This window comes from Motacilla alba, chromosome 3 (assembly GCF_015832195.1).
Source record: "Motacilla alba alba isolate MOTALB_02 chromosome 3, Motacilla_alba_V1.0_pri, whole genome shotgun sequence".
NCBI lineage: Eukaryota > Metazoa > Chordata > Aves > Passeriformes > Motacillidae > Motacilla > Motacilla alba.
In genome coordinates this window covers 7,381,385-7,402,174 of record NC_052018.1, presented here as the reverse complement: position 1 = coordinate 7,402,174, position 20,790 = coordinate 7,381,385, and the positions used below count along the sequence as shown (strand labels likewise).

The 20,790-nt window shown below is 45.3% G+C and overlaps 1 protein-coding gene across 3 annotated transcripts in view; it reads left to right on the top strand.

Moving 5' to 3' along the window:
- The window catches only part of EVA1A (eva-1 homolog A, regulator of programmed cell death), a 207,192-nt gene extending 188,698 nt beyond the window's left edge, over window positions 1-18,494 (top strand). For 2 of the 3 annotated variants that reach the window (XM_038131845.1, XM_038131847.1), the window contains 3 exons: window positions 1,118-1,282; window positions 4,983-5,174; window positions 12,345-18,494. In XM_038131845.1, the coding sequence (XP_037987773.1) occupies window positions 1,118-1,282; window positions 4,983-5,174; window positions 12,345-12,715 (728 nt within the window). In that variant the 3' untranslated portion in view covers window positions 12,716-18,494. The remainder of the gene's footprint in view (window positions 1-1,117; window positions 1,283-4,982; window positions 5,175-12,344) is intronic. The other variant, XM_038131846.1, reaches the window with a different exon arrangement.
- Window positions 18,495-20,790: the final 2,296 nt, after the last annotated feature.

Genomic DNA, 20,790 nt, shown 5'->3' with positions numbered 1-20,790 from the left:
ATGACCTGTATACGTATTTCTTCTCTTTGTATGGAGAAGCACTTTGCTCTGAAATAGCCTGAGGTGTTGGCTGTGGCTGAGGAAGAGAACTGGTTCAGCTCCATAGATGACTCCATTCTTTGTCCCTACAGAGGAAATTAGTGAATTCACTGTGTGGATTCACCTTCAGTGGGTGTATACTGAGGTAGCTACACCAGCTTTGATTTCTTTACCTGGTTGTACAGCTGAAGACTGGCCTTGTAAGGAAGAGAAAACACTCCTGTTACTAGGGCATGCTTTGGCCCAAAGAAGAGACCAGACACATCCAAAAAAATCTGTCAAGTATTAACCCATCATTCCACCGGCATATTGCTCATGCTGTGGCTGACAAAACAGGGAGCAGTAGGGTCTATCTGAGTCTTCATGTTCCTCAGGATGGTGGGAATGGAGAATGGGCCTTTCCCATCTTACAGCCTACAACTCAATGGGAAACAGTGTATTTTGGATCTCACAGGGTGGGGAGGGTTTCTTATAGCAGAAACTTGTTTTTGTGGTTGATTATTTAAGCTTTATGATTTCACAAGAACAGCATCCTCTAGAGTTCGGTTTTGTGAATCTGGAGTGGACTGATGTTCAGTCTTGAGCCAGCAGCTTCTGATGTTCAGTCTTGAGCCAGCAGCTTGATGGCTGAGAGAGGCAGGATTTCAGGCATAGCTACAGCTCCCATTGCTATAGGGTATCCTGTCCAGCCTGCTGTCAATGGTAGGAACAGAGAGCTCTAACTGGAGTGCTCTGAAGCCTAGATCTGAGGCCAAAGCCTGGCTTACTAACCTCTATTTCAGTTTATGAGATGAGTGTCTAAATAGAACATCTGAATCTGATCCTTAGCCTAGTCTCAAGGCGTACTTGTAAATAAACAGTATCTTAATCACTTTATGGTTTCCAGCATTCTCTCATTGAACGTCTCTGTGCTGGCATTTGGAGAGCATTCGTCATAGGGGAAAATGAGTGTCTGTTTGGGCTGCACGTGGTATAATTAACTCTCAGCCGAGCCCGTAGCATGAGGTGACAGTTCTCATTCTGACCAGCTGAAATAACTCACTCTAACAACTGTGCTCTTCTTGCTCCTTTCTTTCAGTTCCCAAGAAGCTCCTGCATGAAACTCAGGCAGGACCAACCAATCAACAAGGGTATCAGAAGCCACATTTTCCGCTGCAGCCAAGAGTGTTTGACCCCGATGTTATAGGGGACGGCGTGTTCCTTTCGGATGTCTCTCCTTCCAACATAGAGCGAGCTCTCCCAGGTAGCTGTGACCATTGTCATGTTGGCCCAAACCTAACGGTGTTGTGGTAACTGTTCCTTTCCATCTCCTCTTTTCTGGATTTCTGTACTGCTCCTAAATCCCATCCACATCACAGTCAGAAAGGGCTATGAGAGCTTCAGGATGTGACTAGCAATGGGCTAAACTGAAACTGTGAAACTGTTCAAGGAACATTGGGTTTGTTGGGATAGCAGTCATGGCCATGCATGTCCAAACTCATCACAGAAATACTTTCCAGACCTGTCTAGTGGCAAAGAAAAAAAACCACACCAGGGTAGAGACAGTAGATCTGCCTCATGGGACAGAGAAGTTTTCAACTGAGCTTTGAAATACAATGCTATTTGCATAAAATGCAAAGTGAAAAGATGTTAATGAAGTCAGATCTTAGCCATCTCTAGGGATAGGTGAGTAGGAGGAAGGGGTGGTGTATGAATAAAGGAAAATTACAGGTGAGCACGTGTTGGATTCCTCAGTGGTTTTGTGTTGTTTCCCAATATGCAGGAGATGGTTTACACTACTGAAAATCGCAGTCTGTGCTCCCAGAGATTCAGCTTGAGGGTGGGTATGGGCAGAGCTCATCTCTGTCTACACTTCTGGCAAAGTTAATCCACAGCTTGGATAGTCAATTCACAAATAAACAAGAACTGGCAATAACAGGTTTGTCAGTTTGGAGGCCTTACTGAAAACTGTCAAGGAAAAGAGTTTTAAGTTAGCTCCAAATAAATATTGTGATCCTGGAGATACTTTTAAGCAAGGAAAAATATCCTGAACTCATTTCCACTCATCTAAACATTTTAACTGCTACGAATGACACCTTTTGTTTAGTTTTCACATAGTTTATTCATTCACTTTCAAAATATGCACCACTTTTCAAAGATGTCATTTTGAAATTAAAACCTAGAAGAATGTTTCAAAAATAACAAAATACTTGGGAATTTCTGTAATCTCTCTCCTGTTTTATTTCTTTTGTTAAAAGTATTTGCTAACGTCAGCCTGGTATCATGAATAACCTCTCCTGTGCTTTTACTGTGGTGTTGGGCAAATTTACTGCTGGCTGAAAGAATTTTGTTCAGATTTGCTGTGAACTCACAGAGACACCATTCAAGTGACTGGCAGCAGCTAAGAAAGGGTGGTGAGAAGAAAATGAGTAGTAGTGAGCTGATTAGGCATTAAAAAGTCTTCAAAGCCAGCAAGGAGGAAAGGGAATATCTTTTAGTATGATCCTTAAAGGAATGGCAGACCAGGGAACCACATAGTGTAGCAACACATGGCCCTTGTGAAATTGTGTTTGTTTTTTCCTTCCTGCATAAGTCCAGTCATTTTCTGCCTTCCATGTCTGTGCTTGTACAATCCTGCCAATGATAAAACCAGTTCTGTGGTTTTGTGGTGCTCTTTGCTGGAGTTCAGTGTATGCAGGCCAGTATTAATTTAAAAACATGTTTGATTGCATCTGTTCATTTGACAAGTTAGAAGTGAAAAAAAAGAAAAGGGATTCTTCTTACATCTCACATCTTGAGAGGAGTTATCCACTACTCTGCCTCCTGAAGACACTGTTGTGGCACATGGTTTGCAAGGGCTACTCCACACCCAACAGAGATGGTGTCCCTCTGGCCCAGGAAATATGCATGAGATTATTTTCTGGTGGTGCCCTTCATTTTCCTTGATTGTGAAGGGATCTTACACTAACTAGTTCAGAGCCAGACCTCAGTCAGGAGACATCTCAGGCAAGATTCAGTTACCCCCATACAAATGTGTCATTTGGGATCACGGGGGGTATTCACATGGCTTCTAGAAGGGTGGACATTTTCCCTGCATCCCTTCTCATACCTGCCAACTCTGCATGGATGTCCTCCTGACCCTGGGGTGTCTTAGATGTTTGTGTATGTGCAAATATGTCGAGCTTCAAGTGTCTGCTGTGGGGAGAGCTGAATGACTCTCTGCTATCCATCAACTAATACCAAGATTCTCTTGCCTTAGTTTAGATCCATGGTGCTACTTGAGATGCTCTGAAATATCCAAGTTTTAGGTTCAGTTTTTAGAAGTGGATCTGTGGATTTCCTTGGAACAGCGGTAGGGAAAAATTCAAACATTTGTACAGGCAGATTTACCAGACAGGGAGGATAAAGGAGATATTAGAGGGGATGTTAATCTGAATTTTAAAAAATCCTGAACTAAAAAAAATTGTGAAATGTTGCTATTGATTTCCTGCTGAATGTGCCCTTGGAACTTCTGTGTCCCTTTTGCACAAGGGATCTGCAGTAATCTCTCTTCTCCTAAAGCTCTTGCGATATTTTATACTTTGGGATATGACACCCAAGCACTCATGTTTAAACACTTTGCTTGAAGTCCAGTCATTAACACTGTGGTAACCTTGAACATGTGGCTTTCCCAAGGCCATGCAGCTATTCAGTGGCTGAGGTACAGCTGTGCCCACATTCCTTTGGGCTGATCCCTCACAGTGACACCTGGACATCCATCCCCTCTGGTTCTCCTCAAGGCAGATTAGGAGTTGGCATCACTGCACACACATTCCTGCCCTCAGTCCCTCTCCATCCAGTATTACCTGTTCTCTTTGACACCCCTCACCTTCTGTTGCTGCTTCCTTGGGCTGAGCTGCTTCCTGGCACCCACAGCGGGAACGTGATGTCTCGCGCCGCTGGGTTTGCAGGGAAAGGAGGTGGATCAGGCAGCCAAGGAACAGAGACCATCTCACATCACCACTCCTGACAGAATGCCTTTGCTTGCATGGCACTGATGGCATCATTGGAGATGGAGCTGGCAGTGTCCTGAATTTAATACCTGCAGATAAGCAGAAGCCAGGTGCAAGTCTGTGATTTTACAGAGTGGTGCTTGCTTTTGGCCAGAACTAGACACCCAGAGAAGGGAGCCTGGAAATCTATAATAGTTACAGTTAAAAACTCACATGGATGATGGAGCTGGATCCTGTGCACTGACTTTTTTCTGCGGTGAAAACAATTACTGTTCTGTGAGCAGTGGGGGTGTCTGCCTGCAGATCATGGTGTGGGGAGCCCTCAACAGTGAGCTGATAAGGTCTGAAAGGGTCTCTTTGAGCCTCTTGGAAAGAACTGCCTCCCTACCTCTAGTCTTCAACAAATAAAATCAAATCATTAACCCATGTTCACTCACCTCTCCAGAGGGGAAATGGTGTCTGGGTGAAACACAATACGAGCAGGCTTCTGAAGGAAGCCATAAACTCAGGTCTGCCCCACGACAGGTTGGAGAGAAAGCACGTCTGTTTGCCAGCTGTGGATGGATCACTACAGCCCCATACCAGCAGAGGGTTGTGGGCTCTGCCTGTGTTTTCTAGTCCTCCTTACAAGCTTAGCTGAACCCAGTGTTGATAAAGGCTCCTTTGATTTACATAAGATAAAAGAAACCTGATTATATATTTGCTGTAGCATAGGTGGGTGTGTCTAAGTGGTGACATGAAAGAGCAGGAGATGGGGGAGAGATGATGATGCCTGGATGCAGATGGGGTATGTGCTCAGCTGAAGCTGCTTGAGAAGGTTTAGTTACCCCCCAAAAAGGGACAAATTTGGGTGGCTCCCTGTCAAGCAGCTCCAGATTTCTGAACACAGATGCTGACCTGGTGGGGATAAGGCAAGGTAGGGCTGGGTCACGTTCCACATTCCTCATTCCTCATTCCCTTTCTGTGTCAAAGCAGAGAAGAAGAAGGGGAGGTCAGCCACTTTCTACCCTGTAGACAACACCCCCCTCCTGCTCCCTGTGGATGAGACAGAACCGCCAGGGCTCAGCAGCAGCAGCAGCAGCAGCAGCAGCATGGAGCCCGTGGGCGTCGGCACGGAGATGGCCCTGCTCAGCAACATCCTGGCAGCCTATGCCTTCATCACAGGTACTTATGTCTGGTGGCTCACACCTGCCTGGGATCCTGCAAGCTTTTTGTAGACCCTCCTTTCACAGTCACCTGGGGCTAAATCTGCCTCTCTGAACAGTTTGTGTATTTCATTCTTGTCTCTGCGAATTCTCCCTTGAATGGCCTGACCAGGGCAGCTCTAGCAGGCAGTGTATAACAGAGTTTATTGTGCACTGCTTTCCACTGGGTCTGCTCTCATCTGGAGTTAAACACAATGTAATCTTACATGTGGTATTATTCCTAATGCTTCATTTTCCTGGAGATCAAAGCCTGGCTCATTAGGGAGGCAAGTTTGTTGTCCTGTAATTTGGAAAATAAGCAGCACTCAAATCTTTGTACTGCTTAAGAGAACTTGGCTTATCTTCAGTAGAAGTGTGAAGATGAAGTAACTTGAGAGTCTACTTAATTGTATATTCAAATCTACTTTAGAGTAAGATTTCCTTGGATCACAGTTTATCTTTCACCCACGTGTATCTTTCAAGTAACGGGGGAGCACTCTTCTAAAAAAATTCACGTTAAAAGGTGAATGAAAAGTGACAGAACCAGGGGGAATGCCTTTAAACTGAATGAGAGTGGGTTTAGATTAGACATTAGGAAGAAATTCTTTACTGTGAGGATGGTGAGACACTGGCACAGGTGGCCCAGAGAGGTTGTGGCTTTCCCATTCCTGGAAGTGTTCGAGACTATATTAACTAAAACTCCAGTATTTGCGAGCTATTTTTTCACGTCTGCCAGCTAACTCAGTCTTGCTAATTCATTAAACAGTGTGCATTCTTGGTGCCATGCTCTTGCTGAGATGCCCCCATGCTGCTAATCCAAGTACTTAGATTCGAAGCAGCTAACTTGGGCTTTGCACTTTGGAACCACTGAGTAGATTAGTGAGAGTGTTTCTGCATATTATTTAGTGAAGGATTCTTCTAAAAGGACAATGAAGGGTTATACAAATTTCTGCTCTTCTACACATCCAATGCTGTCATCAGGATGCATTTTTTCATGACAGCCCTCAGAGTCAGGCAGATTAAATGGAATTAGTATTGTTCTTTACAGAAGATAGCTGAGTAGGATAGATTTGTTTCCTTGCATGGGTATCTCCGAGGAAAATTTAAACAAACAAGCTTTAAAGGAGTCTTCTGTCTATCCCACTTCTTCCCCCTTACCTTCAGCTACCATTTTTAACATAAGAATACCTACCTTCCCATCCCTACTATAAAGCAAAATGCTGTTAATATTGTGTTCCCCATCTGAACAGTAATGGGCAGAGAAAATTGTAGGATTAATGGTCCAGGATATCTGGGACTGTGATTGAGGGCTGCTGACAATGCTCCATGGACTTTGCTTCCACTGACCACAGCAGAGCTCTTTGACTCTATGTTGGTTTTAGGGCACAAGGTCTTGATTCATCCCCTTCACAAGGTGTCAGCCTTGGCAGGAGCCTCCAGATTTTACTGCAGCACAAACAACTTTAACTGTCCTGTTGCTGTGGGATTTGTCCACTCTGTCTTCTTGTGGTTTCCTTGGGGGGTGTTCACTGGATGTAAAATAGGAAAACTCACACCTCAAAACTTTGGTTTCACGTGCTGAATTCAGGACTTGGTTGCTTATGTTTTCCAATGTATCATGGAACCATAGAATGTTTTGAGTTGGAAGAGCCCTGAAAGATCAGCTGGTTCCCATGTTCCTCACCATGGCTGTTAGATGGGTTTCAGTCTCAGTGACATACATGTCCAGTTTGTTATTTATTATAAAAATATTTGATGACTGACCCCTGGATTGAAACAGCAGCTGTCCTAAACCATCTTTATCTGCTGCATGTGATTTAGCCTCTGCTTTTAGTGGAAGTGATGGATTTGTCATGATTTATTTTGTAATATGTGAGTATGGAGATGTTTTAGCTTATGACTTCAAAGACAAATTGTGTCATGGGGTGCAAATATAATTTACATAAAACTACAGCACTGCCAAGCCATCCCTCTTCACAGTGCATATTTTGAACAGCAGAGCAGTTGGATTTTTTTTTTTTTTTTTTGTGCCTGCCTGAGTCCGGGGCCCTGAAGGCAGCTCCAGCCACAACTGATATCCATAGAGGATCCATTATAGTGGCTCAGGAGAGGCAGGGTATTGAGCAGCCAGGAAGGGCTGGTTCTGGGTCACACATCTTCCCACTGCTCCTGACCACAGCTCTGGTGCCAAAGAGAAACAGCAGTGCAAGAACTGCTCTGTTCCATAACCCTGAAAATGTCCCTCAGGTGCTCTCTGCAGACTGAATGTGCTGCATTCAGGGCTTTCCCGTGCTGTTGAGTTGTCTCAGAATAGGAATTTGCAAAAGAAAATTGTAAATAGGCAGGGGCAATATAAAAAAGTGTTTTTTCTCTTGGGGCTGAGGGTGGTGGATACCCTCAGATCCACTTCAGGGAAATGCAGCTGAGGGTTTTTGCTATTTCATGGGTAAAGTGCAGGCTTGAAAGGATGATCCTCTCTATTGCCTTTCCTCTCTCCTGGCAGTGAGGTGTTTTTTAGACTGGGGAGAGAATCCACAAATGGTGGAATCCCTTCTGTGCTCAATGGTGTTGACATTTTCTGCACAAAAAGGCAGTTTCGGGTGGGCAGCTGCAGGTGAAGAGTGTGCAGACTCAGTCACTCACACGTGCAGTATCTTGCAGTGCACAGAGAAGTGCCAGTATTAGCAAAAGCCTCTGTGCTAACTTCCACCATCTTTTGGACTGATATTCCCACATAAGAGCTGGGAATCTTCCTATGGACAACTGAATAGTAAAAATCACAGCAGGAAGCAAAAGAGTCCTGATTTGCAACTATCATGGTTAGATATCAGCCAGTTAGGTATCAGTCTCATCCCAGATTCCAGAACCTATTTCTTCAGAAACAGGGAAAAAGTGTGAATAATGTCAGTGAGGAATGAAATTAGTAGCTGATCCTACAGATAATATTATTTAGAGTTTAATCTTGCAAAAGACTCAGAGACACCCTTTATTTGAAAGCTGATTTTCTTTATAAAATTAGGTTTTTAATTAGAGGCTATTTCTGCCTACAAACCTCAGACCTGTTATTTGTTGTGGCCATGTTCCTGAGTGTTTGGAAAGTCTTCACCAGTCTCAGTGACAGCTGGAACTGTCTTTGCAGTCACAGACTATCAGCAAGACCAGAAACATCCCTCATGGTTATATAAATATTAAATATTCAAAATGTATCAGAGCTCTTCCAGTGCCTCCCTTTGGACAGGAGACTTATCCCAGTTTTGTCACTGCATTTGGGATGAAGCAGTTGGAGGGAAACCTCCACAAATTCCTGTTTTATTCTTCTTTCATAAGCAAAGCTTTGCTGCCAAGTTATTAACAAGGGGCTTCCAAAATACAGCCCAGGGGAGATCATTCCAAATTTTAGACTGCTTGGCATGAGCCTTATTAATAAGGGGCTCCTGGAGAGCTTCCTCTGTTCTATCAGGGGATTTCGGCAGCCTGTGGGGCTGACTGCAAATTCCCTAGAAGATATTGCTCCTACTGTTTGTCTGGCTATGCTTAATGCTGAACCTTTTACTGGGGGCCCTCTGAAATTTTCCTCCCCACTGAGGTTTGGGAATGCATGAAGCCATTACAGGAAGCCAGCAGCGTTAATGCCTAGATTGTTTTTTATTTATTGAAACAATTTATTATAATAGCAATAACAGCCTTGGCCTGGGGCATTTCCTGGGGAATTAATGGCAGTCTGGGCTGATGCTCCCAGCAGATTGTTAGCCCTCAGGAAACAAGCTCCGTAATTGCTGCTGGTTTGGTTGGAAAAATAAAATAAAATGTGTTTTTAATTTCTTTGTCCAGTTTGAGTGCCTAGAAAATGGTGGCTTTTGTGTAGAGGGTTATGTAGAGTGTATATCTTTTGTCTGCATGGACTAATTTTAAGCTTGAATCAGTGACATTTTTATCAATGCTTCCAATCCAGAGAGAGAAATACAAGGAAGGAGAAAGGCAGCCCCAGCCAAAGAGATTGGCAGAAGCTGGGTTCTGCTGGAAGCTCGGACCTGTCATCTACAGCATTGGAAGAAAAAGCTTCAGTGGTCAAAATCTGTGTTTTAATGAGTGTATGCACACATGCTCACACAAGAATGCATATCAAAATTGTGCTAAATCCTGATACTCATGTCCATATACTTTTAAAGAACTTTTAAAGAACTTTTTTCCAAGTATAATGACTGTTTTGAGAAGCTTCACTGTTGGTGTGATGAATCTGGGCCACCTTTGAGCTTTTGGAAGGTGCTGAGCATCCATTTGCTGAAGAAGGTGCCTGGTTTTGGTCTTTACAAGTAGAACATGCAGTGGGTTAGGCTCTCAAAATCACTAATCAGCCATCGAACCCCCAAATCCAGGCTATTGCTGACTTGGCTACTTTAAGTGAGAAAAAGCAGAGCCTGTGGTTTTTAGCTTAAGTTGCTCTTTCTGCTGTGAAAAAAGAGAAAAAAAAAAGAAAAAAAAAGATGCTGCTGTGCAAGTGGATTGTATGTACGATAAATGTCAAGACTGCAGCTGAACACAGGGTTACATCTCCGTGAGGAAGTCCAGACAGTGTCTCAGATGTTGACAGAGTAGCTGTAGGAGCTCATAAATGCCACTGGAGCCCAAAAATTCAATTACAGCTCTTGCACTGCATGAAGGGCTGTACAGATGAGCACAGGCAGGGGAAGAAAAATGGTTGCTTAAGTAGCAATAGAGGTAAAATTGCTCATGAACTGGATACAGTAGCATGGAAAAAGGAGTGTGGAGGAGAAAGGAAAGGCAAGACAAGGGCAAAATTGGGGGCAGAGAATCCACATGTGTCTGTGTCTCAGGCTCCAATCTGTGTTTTTTATTATGAGTTGCTCTAAAGGAGCGACCAGTGGAACTAATGCAACCAAATCAAGCCCATGTGTGTGCAGGGCTGGTCCTCAGGGAAGTGTTTGTGGCATCCTCTCAGCCAGGCAGAACCGAGGCAGACTGCACCCAGTGCCTGCCAGTGCAAACACCCCAGTTCTGCTCTTTTGCTCACGCTCCCATGATCCAGGTGTTCCCAGAGCCCTTCTTAGGGATACCTGCAAAAAGAGCTGGGTGATTACAGTCCTCAGTTAAATTGCACATGGAGGTAGAAGTGTTTTCAGGTAGGGACTCTGCTTTTCCTGTTTTGTTTTTTTTTTCTTTACTGTTCACGTAGGACTGGATGGGCAGCAGCAGCTTTTGCATTTTCCTCCTACTGCGCAAAGGAGGCTGCAGTTTCAATTTGAGTCCTGACCCTTGCATTCAGTGCAGCCATTGCCTCCAATGGAGACAGGATTTCACTCAGCCGGGCTGCTGCAGGGGCCACTGGCACATTCTCCTTGCCTGCTCTGGTATCCTCTCTTTACCTTTGGAATTGTGCTGTCTCGCTTTTGTCAAAATATCTTGTTTTAAAGCCTGTGATTTTGGTCTTACTTGACCTTCCAACTACTGCTGCATTTCGTAGAATGTTTGGTTGGAAGATACCTTACAGACCATCTAAAGACCATCAGTTCTAACTCCGTCATGGGCCCACTGGCACATCCAGTTCAGTGTTCTGCTTGTTCTTTGCATTACAACCGAGTTTGCAGGTGGCTGGCCCCCCTCTTTCTTTTTTTGGACTTATCTGCTGCACTTTCTTCATCTTTCTTTGTCCTATTTTCAGCCTGATTTTTCCCCATGTCATCCACACCAACCACTCTTGGACCTAATGATTTATTAGCCAATGTCTAATGATTTATTAGCCAATTTTCAGACTATCTTGACATCTTCTTCCACCTTGGCTTATCAGTCACCTTTGAGATTCATTTGGGAGAGAAGTGAAGAGCAGAAAGGTATTTCATCTCTGTAACTGCTCCATGAGCACCTTCAGGCACTGAACTACAGGCTGCTGAGAACAGCACAAGCCAGTGTTTGGGCTCTGACCATGGAGTCAAAGAATAATTTAGGTTGGAAGAGGCCTCTGCAGGTCACCAGGTCCAATCCCCTCGTCATAACATGGCTGACTTCTAATTTAGAGCCAGCTTTGAAATTAGAGCAGGGTCTTGCCCTGTTGAGTTTTGAACATCTCCAAATAGTTTCCAATTCACCTTTGACAAACTTTGCATTAGGAGATTGACTGGAAAGGGCACTTCTAAAAGCACTGTGCGGGGAAGTGAAGCTTTTTAGCTACAGAGATCTTTTGGGGCCAAATGCCAGGGTCTCAGCTGGCAGAAGCTGTTACGGATCCCTTTCTGGGTTCAAGGGAGAAAAACTCATCTGAGGAACTGACTCCATCCTTGAGCTCAAGACACTCAGCAGACACTGCAGAGTAGAGCTGGCCTTGACACTTCTGCTCAGTTCACCTTTACCCATTTAGTGCACCAATAAACCAGGATGATTCAGCCCAGGGGAATGGCAGTAACAACTTTCATCATAATTACACGTCTAAGTAGTCCCATGAACCAAAAAAAAAAAAAAAAAAAAAAAAAAAAAAAGGAAAAAATAAAAGGAGGCGGTACGTAAACAAGATGACCTAGTTTGAAAGGCATTGTAGATCCTTTGGAGTCTTGTTATATCACCTCAGAAATGTGGCTGTGCAGGACTCATCCTGTTGGTGCACTGACTCTAGTTCTGCCTGTGGAGCACAGGTAGATATTTTGGTGGTCTGGGCAGGGAGCCAGTACTCTTGCCTTAGATAAGCAAATGAAGTCTATGAATAAATAATGTGCATTTTTGCCATGCTGCCAAGCCTCCCATTTCTGCTGGGCCACAGCACAGGGCACATAAAGTTTTGTAATCATCCTTATGCCTGGTGTGAAGGCAGAGGATGCGACAGCAAGATGCGCTTACCTGCAGCTGGCTGTGCAGTAACCCCGTGGGAATCAGATTTCATTCTGTGGGCTGCTCCCTTCCAGACAACTCCAAAACACAACTGCAGCAAACCCCCATTCTGAAAGTGGGCAAATGCCCTGGCAGCAAATCCACGGTTCAAATTCCCGATTGCCCTGGGGGGAGGAGACAGGAGGGCATGGAAGTAAAAGCAGCCCCTGGAAAGGGCCCCTGCAGGAGCTGTCGTGGTGTGTGCACGGAGGGGCCGGGTGCCTTCTGCTCTTTGAAGGGTTCTTTTCCTCCATCATTTCCTTTCTCCCTGCAGAAAACCCCGAGCGGGCCGCGCTGTATTTCGTGTCCGGAGTGTGCATTGGACTCGTGCTGACCCTGCTGGCCCTGGTGCTCCGGGTGTCCTGCCGGACGGACTGCAAGCGCTCCTCCTCCAAAAAACCTCCTCGGGAGCGGGAGAGCGACAGCGACAGCAGCGACAGCGACGACGACTCGGACACCACGTCGGACCTGTCTGCCCGCAGGCACCGCAGGTTCGAGAGGACTTTGAACATGAACGTGTTCACCTCGGCCGAGGAGCTGGAGCGAGCGCAGCGGCTGGAGGAGCGGGAGCGCATCATCCGCGAGATCTGGATGAACGGGCAGCCCGACATTCCCGGCACCAGGAGCCTCAACCGCTACTACTGAGCCTCGGGGGCTCCAGCGCTCCTGCCCGGCTCCCCGGGCTGCCCCACGCCTCGGAGAGGAGAGGGAGGGGACAACACAACACGGGCGTCCCCCCTTTTCCCATCAGGGGTGCCAGCTGGAGCGGCGTGCAGGGACAGCCGTGGTGATTCCCCGCCTCTCTCTCCCTGACATATTGGTATCACCCCTCTTCCCGGACGCTTTCTGGTTTCAAAGAAGTGATTGCCAACTTCATTTCCGAGTAGCAGGCAGGGAGGTGACAATGGCAGCTCCCCCGTGTGGGATGTGGCACTGGGCGCACCGTGGTGTGAGGGCTCCTTTCCTGGCTGGACAGGGAGGCTCTCCAGGATCTGGTCTCCATTTAGGAATTTTTGGTTTCCCTTTCCCGAGGACTGTGGGAGAATTATGAACAAAATGACAACTCTGGAAAGATGATTTGGGGGAGGTGCATCCTGACCGATTGTCTTGTGACTTCAGAAGCCATGAGATTAACCTAATTAAAACCCAACAGCAAATAGGACTTGTTAGGAACTGGGGGATGGGAGGGAGGGGGATTCTTCCATCGTGAAATCATCTCGGTGCTTGGATGTCTGCCATAGTGTGTTCAGTTATTTATGGCTGTCTTTTCATCTTCCTTTTCAATGGGAACATTTAGTTTTTTTACTGACACCTCAGGGATAAAATCCTATTATTTTTTTGAGTCTGCTCTCCCTCCTGGCCCCTGTCAAACACAACCCAACCCATCTCCAACAGTGAAATTCTGGTAATGTAAGAGATGTGTCAGTCGCTAGTGAGAAGTTAACAACCTCAAAGAGGTTGAAAAAGGTTTTCTTTTTGTTTTAAATATATATATATATATATATATATATTTGAAGATGCTGCACAGGAATGTGCCTTATTCTTTTTTTTTTTTTTTTTGTTGTTGTTGTTAAACTACAGTTTTCCTATGGATAGCAATGCACAATGTTTTATATATTTTATTAAAAAAATAAAATTAAAAAAACCTCTGTGTTTACCAGAGGAAAACCAACACAGAAGAAGCCATGTCTGACAACAAAATGGGTAATAAATGCTAAATAAACTCTGGTTTGCTTCAATACAATTGAATTTGCATCCTCAGTTTTGGCATAGGTGTTGCTTGAGGGAGATCTTTGGAAGAGTAGCACACCTCTGCAAGCAATCAAGGCGGATGTTTTCAGCATGCAGGGAAGTGGCAGCACTTATTTTTTTTTGTCTGCAGCCCATCTATCAACTTCTGTGGTGCACATGGGCAGGAGAGCTGAACAACGTGTTGGTTACTCAAGGAGCCAGCTCAACGTGATTTCATGATGCTTTGAGTCTGTCCTCCATACTCATATCATACCTGGGCCAGAAGTAAATGTTAAATGAACTAAAAAAAAAAAAAAAAAAAAAGAAAAAAGTGTGGAAGAAAAGGTGCAATGTTTTAGTCCTTCTTCAGTTGTCCCCTGGAATTTTCAATGGGGCATCACCACCCCCTTCACTCCCCAAGCAGCAGTTCACATCACCTCAGCTGAAGAACTTGGTGTTTCTCACATCTGCACGGCACTGCTGTAGCCTGCATGGCTTTGGGGTCTGCTCCTCTGTCATTTAGGCACGGACATATTAGTTCCAGAATCTTAAGGGTTTGCAAGGAAAATAGAGATCAAAAGCTCTGACGACCCAGAGCTTTTCCCAAGCTTTAAGGAGAGATGGAAATGGGTGGACCTGCCCACAAGATGACTGAGGATGTTATAAGGGATGGTGTGATGTGCCAAACATCTGCATGGTGGCACATCATGGCACTTGTGGCCTTCTTGGCACTCTTTGGGATCACTGAGGCTTTTCCTGTGATGAGGAAAGCTGCATTGGGAGTGCCCACAAATACTCCTCGTGGCTCTTGCAGGGTGAGAGCAAAGCTGAATACCTGCAGCTGGTGGCACGGGCACTGTCTGGGGTCAGGCTGGCTGCTGAGAGGTGGTTTCACCTGAGAAGGCAATTTGAGCACTGTGGAGTGATTCTGGGTCTGGTCCTGTGAAGATCTGACTGGAAAGGCTCAGTGTTGGAATGGAATATAATTTTTGCATCTAATGTGTAGAAATAAAGCAGGAGGCAGGTCCCAAGCCCTGATGCATTGCCAGGTGCTTTAGCTGGAATGTTGAACACACTCTGCTGAGGGTGTTGAGGAGCAAAGGCAGGGTGAGGTCAGCGGGGTCAGTTCTGCTGGCCATGTGTTTTCCCCTACAATGATGCAGTTCCTCAACCCTGGTGATTCAAGAATAGCATGTTTTCAGATTTAGAATGCTGTGTCCTGGGACATAACTCGCAAAACTGATTTTAAAAATGTTATAAATGAATGGATTTATGTGTATGATTTTCCCAAATGACTTTTTGTTTGACCAGAGGAAGAACAACTGTGGTAAATCTAAGTATACCTGATATGCAACTGTGGGATTAAAATATCTGCTTCAAATGTAAATCACAGCCAAACTCGAGTTGCAAATGGATGAACGCTCCTCCCTTAGCATTGCTAGTGCTGCTGTAAATCTTCCAGATGAAGTTTGAAATAAAAGGAGCAGGGTTGAGCAGACAAACCCATCACAGCCTTGCCCTAGGTGAAAAAATGTAATACAAGTAGTCTCACTGTCTTCACGAGCAATACCTTCACGTACTTTCTAGCTCCTATTTTGTCTCAGGGACTTACTAAGAAAACTTTCTAACTTTCTAAGAAAACTGACTAAAGAAAAAGAAAAACTGCAATCCTTTGAGCTGTGGAAAAGACTTTAAGTCATTGGGTAGCTATTTCTCGATTTGTCTCAGAAGTGCTCAATAGTTTGTCTGAGGGACAAAACACAGTCAAAATTCATGGGGCAAGAGCTTGGTGGTTTGTCTTCAGCTCCAGCAATGGAGCAAAACCTGGAGTATGGAAGAGCTGGATTCACTGGGAGGGGGGTCGAATCTGTATTGCTTACCCTGCAAAAGAATATCTTAAGCATATGGAGGTTTGGACTTGTCTGGTTTCCACCTTCTGTGTTGTGCCTAATGTGCCATGTGAATATTAAAACACTCGTAGAGCCAGGGAGGAGAGAACAATTGCTTTTCTACCAGCCTACTGTGAATCCCTCTTGTAGGAGGTTATGCATAGCTCTGCTCTCCTACTTCCATGCTTAATTAATTTTTTACATTAAAATGAAATATTATTTCCAGAATAACACTCTTCAGATTTTCCAGAATAACACTCTTCAAATGTTATTTCCAGAATAACACTCTTCAAATTCCAGAATAACACTCTTCTGTCCTTCACCAGGACAGATAAAGGAGTTGAAATAAATTTTTCCTGTTTTCTGAATGAAATTCCTAATTTACATTTTGGGTAAAGAGATGCTGTATTCATTTTCCATGTGGATCTGGTTTTTGTGCCTCAGTTTAACTTTAGAATTTTATAATGAGGATAACAGAGCAATCCTGGACTATATCATAGGGGAAGCACATGACATTATATTTAAAAGGAGCAGCATTGCAGCTGCCGCGTGCTGTCTGCTGGACCCAAGGCTTGGGGCAGGTGAGCCTTGAGCAGTGAAGTGCCTGTGCTGGACACTTTCACACCTCTTGCAACTGCAGAGTAACCACAGAGCCGTGCAGTTGTACCATGTTAGCTCAGGAAATGAGTGTGATGGGTTGGAAATCTGAGGGTTGCACTCCTGGGAGAAGAGTGAACACATGGAAGAAGTGAGTCAGGTTTTCAGAGCCTTGACTGCACGTTCATTGTCCTCCTGTCTGGTGGGACAGATTGGGCTGGTTACAGAAGCCATGGCTGTGCATGGAGAGGTGGCAGAGTGAAGGTTGCTCCAGCCAGACTCCCACCCTGCTCTCCTACTCTCTTCCCATGGCCCCTGACTTCTCAGGGCCGTTTTCACCTCCTGCCACCATCCGGCCATCGGCACTGACCTCCTTTGAGGACCTGTGTTCAGTGTACCCTGAAAATCTCACTAATATGGTGTTTGCTGCCTTTCCCATGTCCACCCTGGTGTTCATATCCTCGATGAATTCCAGCTGGTTAATGAGGCATGCCTTTCCCTTCCAGAAGCCACGGTGCCACTACTTAACCCCTTGCCTGCCGTCCTTCCCAGCACCCCAGGGGCTACACAAATAAAATGAGCTCCCTGAGCCGTGGTACTGCCAGGATGTACAGCATATGCCTGTGGTGCTGCAGGGAATCTGAATTTCCTTTTGTGCTGCATGGAGCATCTCAAGTTTCTGGAGGTGTCACAAGCAATTAATCATCTAAGACTGGCCCAGAATCCTTCTGCTCAGAATCATTGTGGAGGTTTGTTCATAGTGAAGTTTTGAATCTGAATTTGATCTGCATTTCTACTGTCCTTAGATATCCCTAAAAATAATTCTCAGTGTTGCTTGCCTTTGCTTGTACACTCATTAGAAGTGGTGCAGCTTGCTCCTTCACACAATTTCCTCTATTTTTTGAGGTTGTCTCCAGGACTCTCAGTTAAACACAACCAATCAAAAAGGCAGAAATGGTTTTTGGTTCCTCACAGGGCAGCTCACCATTGTGTGCTTTCCTACACCACTGAGCTGAAGATGCTCTCTTACTCTGAGTGATGTGGTGGTTCAGTAGTATTTTAACAAATATTTAGGCAAATCAGTTGCTTTGGGGGTTTTCAGTTGCTGGGCACTGAATGGATCTATTCCAGTGACAGTGGTGTAATGTCACCATTCGGATTATTGCTCCAGGGAGCCTGGGGCACTGGGTGATGTCACTGGGAATGATGTGTGGGCTGAACCATGACCATGGAAACTGCTTGGAGGGGTGTGTGCCATGGGTGCTCTAGGGACACACTTGCTCACATCATGAGAGCCAGCCAGTTCCCCTGGGGGATCTCTCAGAAGGATGGACGGCTTTGTCCTCAAAACAAACTCAAGTGCATCTGGCCCATTATTTCCCTTGGGAGGTCTGTGTTTGCTGAGGGGAGGAATAAGATACATTCCTTGTTCAGGTTTCTGTAAATATGGCTAGAACACCTCCAGAGTCAGGTTTAATGGGTGTCAACACTGAGTCTCTGTTCCCTCTGTCTGATCACTGGTGGGGGGCTCAGGAAGGTTCCTGGAAGGAGGGAGGTACTGCACCAATGTGCTCCACACTGAACCTCTGATCAGACGCCTTGAGGGACAGGGGACTCATGCTGCTGATTTACCACACCTGTAACCCCCAAACAAGGCTCCCTGATGCTGAGGCTTCACCAGGAGCCAGGGGAAAGGAGCCATTCTTTGATGACCAAAGGCTGTTGACACAGTACTGGGGCACTGAGGTCAGGACCATGAGCATAGCCAGGCAAATGTGACACCCACCACTCCTACTGCAACCTGCCCAAAATGGCCTGCTCCTCTGGAACCAGGTCCTGCAGGACAGTCCAATTTTTTGGTGCTAAGAGAAGTGTCTGCTAGAGAAGACACTAATTTGGGGGGTGGGATTAGACTGATGGCAAGTTGCCCACCTTACATGCATGTGTCAGTGATGGCTTCACACTGCATCTGTGCACTTGCAAATATGTGGCTGCTTCCCAAACCACTCAGGACCGTCAGAACCATCCAGAAAACATTTCAAAGTCATAGAATCATAGAACTTGAGCTGCAAGGGACTCAAGAATCATCGAAGTCCCACACCTGGGTCTGCACAGGACACCCCACAAGTCACACCCTGTGCCTGACAGCACTGTCCAAACACTTGAGCTCTGTCAGGCTGGTGCTGTGACCACTGCCCTGGGGAGGCTGTTCCAGTGCCCAGCCGCCCTCTGGGTGAAGAAACTTTTCCTAATGTCCACCCTAAACATCCCCTGACACAACTTCAGGCCATTCCTTTGGGTCCTGTCACTGTCACCACAGAGCAGAGATCAGTGTCTGCCCCTCCTCCTCCCCTCACAAGGAAGTTGTAACTGCAGTGAGATCTCCCTGAGGTCTCCTCCAGGCTGAACAGACCAAGTGACCTCTGCTGCTCCTCCTAGGCTGAGAGCCTACACCAATACGGATGCATTTTTAATTCCAGAAATTCACCACTTGATTTTATGTTTTGTTACATCTGCTCTGTCTTTTCACCTTCCACCCTAATGAAAAAATGAATGGGTAAAACTAAAGCCTCAGGATCCCTCTCAAGGTCTAAGCAAATCCAAGTGTGTTTTATTTTATTTCATTCTACAGTAATAGAATCTGAATAAAGTGCTTGGAAAAATATTCCTGTGGGGATTTTAATTCTTTTTGATTTAAAGGCATTCATTTTAAAAGAGAGTTCTCCAAAGAGTATGTGATGTTTTCTTATCAGCTATACTACTAGAGGAACTTCTAAGCAGTGGAGAGGGGTATGCTACTGTGCTAGTGCCCAATCCATCATTCTTTGGAAGCATTTTTAATTCTACATGTCCCAGTCCCTCCTATGTTACTCCTTTGCTGAGCAACCTCTTAGATTTCACCCCTAGATTGCCCAGCTATTGCCAGGGCTGTAATTTGTGGCAGACCACATTCCTGTGGCTGATTTTTCCTCCTTTACTTTTCCTAGGTGGCTGGGGTCCTGTGCTACCTGTTTTCTGCCAGCTGCTGAGGAAACATTGAGTTATTCCACTGGGATGGACCTTGGCTTTCAGTAGTTCATCTGCCACTTTTCTGTTGATAAACATGGATTGGGGGCAGGGGTCGTGGAAGGGAAAAAATCAAAACCTGGGTTTGGATCGTTTGCCTCTGTTGAGGGATATTGTTCTGAGCAAAGCTGGGGGGCTGAGAAGGAGAGGAAATCCTCATGTTGAGCTTGAACAGGGGAAATGCAGTATTGGAGGGAACCTGTTTCTGCCAAGGCTTTGTGTCCTTTGCCAAATGCAATCATTGCCCCTTTGGCACCTCCTGAGAGCTTCAATCATTTCTCCTGCATAATAAGTTTATGTTTCTGAAGCAAGAACTTTCTGAGGTCAAGGAGTGACAGCAGATGGGGAAAAAAATCAAGTTTCTTTCTTTGAGCTATAAGAAAACACCTTCCCCTTTTCATTATGACTTCATGAAGAAATGTAAGCTATAAGAATGTGATGGAAATTAGCATTTAAAAGTCCTGAAAAGGGACATCTAAATGAAAAGGTATCTTTCCTTGCAGCTTCTGCCAGAGCATTCACTTGGCTTGTTTATTTTCTGGTGGTGTTTGGAGTCTGATGTTACTCTGTATCATGAGTGAAACCAAAACTCCCCCTGGTACTTAATGGGGACGCAGTGCCATGCTGGAAAAACATCCTTTGGCTTTTGAAAAGGCAGTAATTTGTACATTCCATTTCTTGTAAAAGTCTTTGAAATTCCCTTTTATGAGGAAGGTCCTCTCCTCATTTCTGGTGTGAGGGGACTTTTCAAATGAATGGATTGTTTAGAAGGGACAGAAGTAGTTCTCTTTCCTCCTGCATTTTTGAAGCCTCTAGACCACCCATGATCAGCAGAGTTCAGAGGCATCTGATGGTTTTTCAGAACTGTTCTTTGTATTAATTTCTTTCTTTGCTGGCTGCTCTGAAGTAGCAGACCCCACTGGACCTCTGTGTGTTGCTGTTTCAGGCCACAGCTCTACTGGGTGACCAAGCTCCCAAAGGGATTACAGCACCAGTAATGCATCTGTGCATTCCTGGCATCTTTTAAAAGGACAATTTAAGAGAAAAAGTTCAAGAGGGATCAAGCAAACCAATGTGAGTCAGAATGGGTGACTTTGCATCCAAACCAATGCAGGATTTTTCTCCTGGAACTGGAAGTGGTCTGGCAATGACAAGTTTTCTTCTGAGAACTGACTCAAAAACCAGAAAAAGTAATTGCTACTGATAGTGCCTTGAAGACAATACAACAGCAGCTCCAGAGGATGCTTTTCCTGGGAGAGAAAGTTTAATGCTATCTGACAAGACCCTGAAAGCTGCCACTCACAATCTTGGAGTGCTTCTGAGACCCCCCTGATCCTTCCTGCAGTCAATCAGCATCTCAGCAGGCTCCTGTGCCTGGATCTGTGGCCAGGGCTGCAGTCCCAGAGCTGCTGGTCCCTTGTGCACCAGGGGAGGACA